At 45.5% G+C, this 9,499-nt stretch overlaps 1 protein-coding gene across 5 annotated transcripts in view; it reads right to left on the reverse strand.

The window, feature by feature from the left end:
• Positions 1-9,499, reverse strand: part of FLNB (filamin B) — a 166,727-nt gene extending 157,228 nt beyond the window's left edge. For 3 of the 5 annotated variants that reach the window (XM_075574817.1, XM_075574816.1, XM_075574815.1), the window contains exon 1: positions 8,980-9,498. In XM_075574817.1, the coding sequence (XP_075430932.1) occupies positions 8,980-9,271 (292 nt within the window). In that variant the 5' untranslated portion in view covers positions 9,272-9,498. Of the gene's footprint in view, positions 1-8,979 lie in introns of all 5 variants that reach the window. The other 2 variants (XM_075574819.1, XM_075574814.1) reach the window with 1 other exon arrangement.

The following is a 9,499-nucleotide window of genomic DNA, read 5'->3' on the forward strand; positions in this document are numbered from 1 at the left end:
GAGGGGTTGCGAAAATGAGGGGGAGCAGCTTCAAAAGTTTGCACTCCCCTGCCCTACTATTAATAAAAATCAAGTTTAATTAATAAAAAAAAATAGAGGAAGGCTGCCCAGTGGCGACAACAGAAAAATGAAACGATTTAACCAACAAGCTAATGAGTGAGCTTCCCTACCACCCTGGCCTCATGTTGGTAACTCCAGCCCTGTAATACAATCTAAACACCACTGAAGGACTCACCCCATATAAAATCATGGTGTATTTTTCAAATGAGGTTAAAGTTCCTGGAAATGTTCCTGTAAGTAGGTTACTGGCTCTGCACTTCTTTAACCCATGCTGTGCAATACGCAGGCGTAAGTTTATAGGGGTCCCATGTTAAAATGGGTAAGAAGCAAAATGTGACACGGTGTGCTCATTTGCATGTAATTTCCCAGAATCCCTGGCTTCAGTGGAAGCGCTGAATGCTTAGAGATAACGGGGAAGGGCAGGGTTGCAGACATGTGAATGTGTGCACAAGTGGGATTTTTATTTGCTGGAAATTGACAAAAACTTTGTACAATTGCACACTTTAGAATGATCATTTTGGCGGGAGGTTTAAATCCCCCCTTTAAACACCACCGTGCTAATACGGGTGTTAAAACCTTTGGCGTTTGTCCAAACTGTAAAATAAAGTTGTTTTTCAGAAGCAAAATGTTAAAAAAAATGTTTGTGTCAGTGAAACACTTGTGAGCGTACCACACCCAGCAGCTCATGCTAATGGGGAGGAGCAGCGTGTTTGGGTGAGGTCATTCCTGGCAAAGGCTCCCGTCAATGATACATGTCAGGGGAAGGGAGACTTGAAAGCATCTGCCTTCAAACCAGCGAGGCGGCTTCAATGTTCCAAGACAAGCCTTTTTATTAGCACTTTACTGCGGGGATGGCCAACAATGCACTACAGTGCAGAGGAAGCGGTGCCTGGTGAACAAGTAAAGCAACATTAGAGTCTTCTATCAAATGTAGTCGACATTATACGTGTTAAGGTCCGTCTTACTACTGCAAATGTACACCATTTACAAAGCTAATTGTGCACATGTAGGACATGGAAGTCAGAGGTCCGAGCTAGAACACGCACAGAAGCAAATGGACCAAAAGGTGACAGTAATATGGCGCTTGGAATACAACTATCAGGCTTCTCTCCCGGGCCTTTAAACTCAAAGTCTCTTTTTGATCCGGCTTTGCAGAAATAAAATATGTAAATACCTAAAGTAACAGTGACCAACAGTGGGCAGTACCGAAAATAACACACACACACACACACACACACACACACCTTTGATCTTGGTTTATATTATAAAAAAGTAAAGAACGCATTAACCACTCCAAAGCCTCTGAACTTTAGGAGGTTTAACAACCAAAATATTCCCACTACACTTTATGGCTCGCGAAGCCACTCATGTCTGGAGAAGACTTTTGGCCAGAATGTTGGCCATTGCGCCCCGATCCGACAGCAACTCCCATTTAAGTCAATAGGAGTTACCATGGGAGCAGGTGCATTAATCACCACAAAGAAGCTGGATGAATCTGCACCTTAGTCCCATTCATATGAATTCTTCTCGAGCGCAGAAAATCAGCTTCACAGCCTATTGCACAGGTGTGTACATGGTGTGGTACTTAACCACTTGACAGGAGCACTTTCACTTCTCATTTAAAAAGGGGGGGATTTGCCATTTCATCAAAACTTGCTACAGACGAGGAGTAGACATGCTTTGGCAGTTCAATGGTTTTGTTGTACCGGAAAACAGTATTTGAGAATTATGACAGATACTCGGCTGGTTTCGGGTAGCATTCCCTGCCCCCACTCCCTCAGACAGGTATCCTTGGTAATGTTTGTCTTTGTTTGTTTTCCAAAGGAAAAAAAAAAGTATTACATGTACAGGAGATAAGAAAGCAAACGACCAAAGTAGGGAGTGTTACATTTAGTCATGGTTGTGGATAGTGTGTAACATCCTTCCATGCATTGTAAAGACCTAATTAGTCTGTCCAAAATATTACTATATACTGTATACTGTTTATAAAATATAAAACACAAACAAAATAGGAATATGTTTATAGAAAATAAACTGCACTTGTTTATCTGATCAATCCATTGTGAAATTATTAAATGGTAGAATTGTATTATTGAGTGCACACACACACACACACACACACACACACACACACACTATATAACATATTTCAATGTGAAATCTCTTCCAGTCTGCATGGAGCAGCAGTGGGTTATCCCTTCTCAGACTGCGCTGGTTAAACTTGACTCCGTCATTGGAGCCATTAGATTAGATTACTTCCATATACTGTAGTTCAAAGACGAGAACAAAGAATGGAGTGGCTTTCCCATCGCTTGTAAAGCAGAAACCCCCCATCGTAAAATCCCACCAATGTTAGGCGCGTCGTAAACTTTTTGCAGGTTATTTTTTTACATTTTAAGCATGCGGAGAAGGGACGGAGGGGACGCGGCACGTCGCAGCACTCGCTCTTAAAGAGGAAATCCATGATAGGGGTTTTTTCCTCCTACATTCTGTAGGATTGAAGCAGGGGGTCTCCGGAGCTGAACCCCATTACCTTAAGCTGCAGGGGACCCCGCCTCTGGAAACACAGACCTCCGTGGGGGGTGCCGGCAGCCACTACACTCCGCTACCAGGAGTCACATTATGGCGGAGTTTCAAAGCGCCTGCTCCCCGTGGGCCAATAGGAAGGCCTGACATCAGGGGCGGCTTCCTATTGGCCCATGTGACGTGGGGGCTTTAAACTGCACCCGGAGCGGCTATTGACACCTCCTCCTGAGGTAAATATCTCCGGAAGCAGGGGGTCCCCGGAGCTGAAATTAAGGGGGTTCAGCTCCCGAGACCCTCTGCTCCAAACCGGTGTTAATTTTTTATTTTTTTTTAAACAGTATAACTTGCTCCGTTATGCTGCGCTGGTATTTACCGGTATGCTGCGCTGGTATTTACCGGTATGCTGCGTTGGTATTTACCGGTATGCTGCGCTGGTATTTACCGGTATGCTGCGTTGGTATTTACCGGTATGCTGCGTTGGTATTTACCGGTATGCTGCGTTGGTATTTACCGGTATGCTGCGCTGGTATTTACCGGTATGCTGCGCTGGTATTTACCGGTATGCTGCGCTGGTATTTACCGGTATGCTGCGCTGGTATTTACCGGTATGCTGCGTTGGTATTTACCGGTATGCTGCGTTGGTATTTACCGGTATGCTGCGTTGGTATTTACCGGTATGCTGCGTTGGTATTTACCGGTATGCTGCGTTGGTATTTACCGGTATGCTGCGCTGGTATTTACCGGTATGCTGCGCTGGTATTTACCGGTATGCTGCGCTGGTATTTACCGGTATGCTGCGTTGGTATTTACCGGTATGCTGCGTTGGTATTTACCGGTATGCTGCGTTGGTATTTACCGTTATGCTGCGCTGGTATTTACCGGTATGCTGCGCTGGTATTTACCGTTATGCTGCGTTGGTATTTACCGGTATGCTGCGTTGGTATTTACCGGTATGCTGCGTTGGTATTTACCGGTATGCTGCGTTGGTATTTACCGGTATGCTGCGCTGGTATTTACCGGTATGCTGCGTTGGTATTTACCGGTATGCTGCGCTGGTATTTACCGGTATGCTGCGTTGGTATTTACCGGTATGCTGCGTTGGTATTTACCGGTATGCTGCGTTGGTATTTACCGGTATGCTGCGCTGGTATTTACCGGTATGCTGCGTTGGTATTTACCGGTATGCTGCGTTGGTATTTACCGGTATGCTGCGCTGGTATTTACCGGTATGCTGCGTTGGTATTTACCGGTATGCTGCGTTGGTATTTACCGGTATGCTGCGTTGGTATTTACCGGTATGCTGCGTTGGTATTTACCGGTATGCTGCGTTGGTATTTACCGGTATGCTGCGCTGGTATTTACCGTTATGCTGCGTTGGTATTTACCGTTATGCTGCGTTGGTATTTACCGTTATGCTGCGTTGGTATTTACCGTTATGCTGCGTTGGTATTTACCGTTATGCTGCGCTGGTATTTACCGTTATGCTGCGCTGGTATTTACCGGTATGCTGCGCTGGTATTTACCGTTATGCTGCGTTGGTATTTACCGGTATGCTGCGCTGGTATTTACCGTTATGCTGCGTTGGTATTTACCGGTATGCTGCGTTGGTATTTACCGTTATGCTGCGCTGGTATTTACCGGTATGCTGCGTTGGTATTTACCGGTATGCTGCGCTGGTATTTACCGGTATGCTGCGCTGGTATTTACCGTTATGCTGCGTTGGTATTTACCGTTATGCTGCGCTGGTATTTACCGGTATGCTGCGTTGGTATTTACCGGTATGCTGCGTTGGTATTTACCGGTATGCTGCGCTGGTATTTACCATTATGCTGCGCTGGTATTTACCGGTATGCTGCGTTGGTATTTACCGGTATGCTGCGCTGGTATTTACCGTTATGCTGCGCTGGTATTTACCGTTATGCTGCGCTGGTATTTACCGGTATGCTGCGCTGGTATTTACCGGTATGCTGCGCTGGTATTTACACGCTACAACGATGAATAACACAAACTGACCAGTTACAATATTTGTTATATTGTGTACACAGCCGTTTACAATTCCGCGTTAAAGACTCGAATTGTGTGAAGGTCTTTCATTTTGGTTTGCCACATACATACACACTTCCATTTACATTAATTGCTGTTGATGAACTGAAGCGCAACGCTGGAGAGTCATCAAAGCCCGATGCGCTGTATCACGCCTGAATGTGGGTGCGATACAGCGCAACGCGCTTTGATGATTCTGAGGCAGTGTCTTGTTCAGATTTAAACAGCTAAAAGCGAAGCAAATTTGAGACGGAATTAAATTGCCTTCAATTTAATTACTGCATTGATGTGTATGTCAGAACTGGTGTAAATCTCCCATTATGTATATTCCGCATATAATTAAATTACAATCAATATAAGTAAACAATTGTAGCAGAGAATGACAGGAAAGCTGTTAATAAGCATTCTGCCTGACTTACGGCTAATGCACGGTCTTAGTTAATTAACCCCATAATGAATGCATTCACCAGACAGAAAGCTAAGAAAGATCAGAAGGACAAACAGAAAATGATGATCATTTCATGCAGCATACTGTATATTTTAAGGCGTTGAGTGCAAGCTTCCCTTGTGTTATGAAACAACGCCTCTGGCTTATCAGGAGGATAAATGTGTTAAACTAAGAATACAGTGACATATTGCCACCCACACAAGGAGTGGTCACACAGACCGAAGTTCACCTCTGCACCCAGGCCCGGCAGAGAGGTCACTCAGACACGTACAGCGCATAGGACAATGAATGTATCATTCCTACATAGTTACTGGCGGACGCACTGCTGGACACGGTCAAATAATAAGCACAGAGTTCCTGGGCTGCCGGGTTTCTAATCACTTGTGGCTGCCAAGGGAAAGGTAGATAAAGTGACTTGCCCGTGGTCTCATAGAATGAGCATGTGCCACGGAGTCTGGAACTGAAGCCACAATCATAAATCCTTAATTTTTTTACTGTCCCTTTTTGGTGACATCTGTTAGCAATCGGTCAGTCTTAAAAAACTCAACATTATTCATTTTTATTTACATGAACCAGGGGGTGTTTCCCAGATCTGATCCGAGGGTCCCGTGACCTCTAGGGACCACCCACTTCCCAAAGTATTTGAGTTTTTTTGTGCTAGTGTTTGGCACAACCCCGCCTCCCCCCCCAAAAAAAACCCAAAAAAACCCACTAGAATTATTAATTCTCTGAGTGACCAGCCCGGTTCAGGTAATAAACAAAATTAACCCCTCCCCCCCAAAAAAATCATGTATTCAAACAAATATTTTCAGTTGAGCATTTCATAATCTTCAAAATATGAATACCTACACCACCCTTTTCAAACACAAACACAAACACATGGAGACTATTTACCGATTAAGAACCCTGTGTTGTTTGAAATCTTGTAACGTATCATCTGTTAGTCCAATAAAAAGGTATCATAGCACCTACTCCTTCTCCCATCTGTGTCACTTTACTACTGTATGTGGACAGTAGGCGCAATAGCCCAGTGGTATTTCCAATTAGGTGAGCCACGTTCTAAATCAGTGTCAACTGCGACCTTGATATAGTGTCTTGATGTCACCGCGGCACAGCGAGGTGTGTGGCGGCTAGACACCAGCGGTAACTAGGACGCTGCAAAACGGCCGTGACCAAACGTCTTAGACCAGTCTCAGGTACCAAAATACGGTAAGCTAAAAAGTCTGAATCTGTCTCCGTGCTTTAACACATGGCTGGCATTCCACAGAAATACAGAGGTTAGTTTTGGCTTCTGTTACATGCACCCCAAAAACGGTTACGGTAGGGCCAGGACGAGGTTATGTTCATGCATGCTGTATGGAAGAAATGATGTCATCCATTTTGAACTAACCCACGGTTTTTATTATTTTGTTATAATAAACCATTTGGCAATGAGCATAAAGCCTTAATAAACTCTAACTTGCTAAGCAGTGCAGTTATTACATTTAACAGCCATCCACAGATCCATTTTCAAAGCGTGCCCAGTATTCTGTAACAGCGCGAAGGAATCCTTGGCGGGCAGGCGGTTTCTTTGCTTTACGGGCGGCCAACAGATTTCCCATTTGCACATCAGATGGTAGTAGTAACTAATGCTCGGGTGGCGATGTGATGTTGTGCCCGCCAATGCTGCATATGAGTAATCTATTGGAATAAGGTGCAGTGTGGACCATTCCATTGTTCAAGATATTAACCCCATAGTGACTGAGCCACCTGTGCTGAAGCGGGGATATCCTTAAAACCCGATGGGGGTCCTTGAGCACGGGAGTTGGTCACCTCTGATGTACATTGTAGTATCTCCAGGTAAATTACAAGTGGCAGTGCCACAAATGCTGTTATCAGTGGTTGGTGTTGGACAAGTGAGCATTAACAATTGTTTGTTTGTGCAATATGACTTTTTGCGGTTTGTTCCTGGGTTTCCCTAAGAGGCTTAACTATTAACACCTTCGCTGCCAAATGATCCTAGACAGCATTGCAATGCTGGTTTCTCTAGCAATGAAAGAGTTAATGCTTTTCCTGTCCTATTTTCTGGACGAATCAGTGCAGCTGGGGGTCAGAGATCGCAGCTGGGGATCAGAGGTCGCAGACTGGCCGCACATATTTGAATGGAATATTTTATATTTGTACAATCCATATGCATTACAGTAGCTCAGAGATGTAGCTCTCTCTCTGGAGGGATTCATAACCACTTAACAAAAAACACATACATAACTTGAGCTCTAGCTACAGAGTAGCAGCGAGCATAATATTTGTGTTATATACTGCTTCGATGTACATTGCATCACACAGAATGTGCAGATACACAGAGCTTACAATTGTTTTGCCCGTGGCACAGGGAAGTAAAGGGGTCGCCCAAGGTCACAGGCCACTCAATCCTCCAGTTGATCTACTATGTTCCCCCCTTGACCTCAAAGGGGTTCTATGTAGGATGTCTTTATTTATATAGCGCCATTAATGTACATAGCGCTTCACAGCAGTCATACATGAGAATATAAAATTCATGGGAAATAAGATTGACCACCCTGTTAAAAAATTCGGACAGGGACCTCTCACATGTGTGCGGTTCCCCACATGCAGGACATACCTCTCTCTCCTAAGCAATGTCACTTCTACCTGCTGTGTGCAGAACACATGCCACACCCTGCTCACCTGCACAATCTCAGATGGATTAAAAAAAACAAAGACCTAGACAAAGCTCTGCTCCCTCTGCACGTCCGCTCCCAGCACAGGGGAGTCAACATCAAGGTCACCGAGTTGTATAGAGCAGGGGGGCTCAACTGCAGTCTTCAAGACCCCCATCAGGTTAAGGATATCCCAGCTTCAGCACAGGTGGTTCTATCAGTGGCTGAGTGGAAGACTGAGCCAATGATTGAACCACCTGTGCTGAAGCAGGGATATCCTGTAAACCTGGACCTGTTGGAAGGGTCTTGAAGACTGCAGTTGAGCCCCCCTGGTAGAGAGCTGCAAAGTATATGCAGCAGGTTGGATAAAGCAGGGGACGACACAACAGGTGTCTGCAGCATTAGGATCACAAGCTAAGAGGTTTATCCCTGACACCAACATGAGGGGACAGGCGCCAAATCATATATATATATATATATATATATATATATATATATATATATATATATATATATATATATATATATATATATATATATATATATATATATATATATATACAGACCTCTCTGATAGAGACCAGACAAATCAAGACTTAACCCCTTCATTAAAGAACACCGACCTCAATTAGAGCATCATTGCTCAGGGATTAATCCGGGTTACCCTATAAATGAAGGCGGCTAAGGCACAGGTAAGCTGCAGGATGGTTACCCCCAGACAAAGCATTAACTACTTCAATGTAAAGAACCGTAAGAGACACAGAAAGGGTTTTACTTTGATGCACTTCAGGGTGCGAGTTACCCATTTACTGTTGATTACTAGAAGTGGCATTCAGGACTGAGAAGGTTAAAGCAGGACAGGTAGCAGGAGTTGGGTTATCTACAAACTTTCCCCCTGGGAAATACTGCCTCACTACACGAGTTGGGTTACCCAACCCAAATTGAGTGATAACATCAAATAAACTGCAGGAGTTGGGTTACCTTGCTGCCCCCCCACCCCCCCAAGTATGTGTTATAGCCGGGGGTTGCAGGTTTAGTGCTGAATAGGTCAATGGGATGACACTAGATACTATAGTAGATGGTTTATCTATGCCATAAACTTAACCCTTGCAGTGCAGAGTTCTCCGGTAGTTATGAGGTTAAGTCCTGACGGTGCAGGATTTGGGATAGCACTGACATAATGGTGACCCCTCTCCCCGCCCTGGTTGGCATGACATGGGGTACACCCCCCCCCCCCCCCCTTACCTATGGACACCAGCTTGATGTTCTCCCTGTCCAGGAACTCCAGGGCCACAGACACGTTCTCCAGCTGCATGTGGCTGAAGGTGGGCCTCTGGTGGTACTTGCGGTACATCCTCTTCTGGCTCAGCACCTCCAGCAGCGCTATCAGGCGCAGCCCATCGCTCAGGTCGGTCTGCAGGTTCCCGATGCGCTTGTTCACGCACTTCAGGTGCTCGTTGCACCAGCGGGTGAAGGTGTTCTGCTGGATCTTCTTCCATGGGGCGTCCTGGGCCAGGTCCTTCTCGGTCACCGGCATAGGGGCAGCGGTCAGTGCAGGGGGCGAGGGTCTGCGGGGGGTGCGGTGGCTGCCTCCTTGGCTGCACAGGGTGACTGCTCTCTCCAGCACTCTTCTCTTGCTTCTCTCTTGCTTCTCTCTTGCTTCTCTCCAGCACTCTTCTGCTGCTCTCTTCTCCTGCTTCTCTCCTGCTCTCTTCTCTTGCTCTCACTAGCACTCTTCTCCTGCACTCTCCTGCCTCTGCACATG

The sequence above is a fragment of the Ascaphus truei genome, chromosome 17 (genome assembly GCF_040206685.1).
Source record: "Ascaphus truei isolate aAscTru1 chromosome 17, aAscTru1.hap1, whole genome shotgun sequence".
Taxonomy (NCBI): domain Eukaryota; kingdom Metazoa; phylum Chordata; class Amphibia; order Anura; family Ascaphidae; genus Ascaphus; species Ascaphus truei.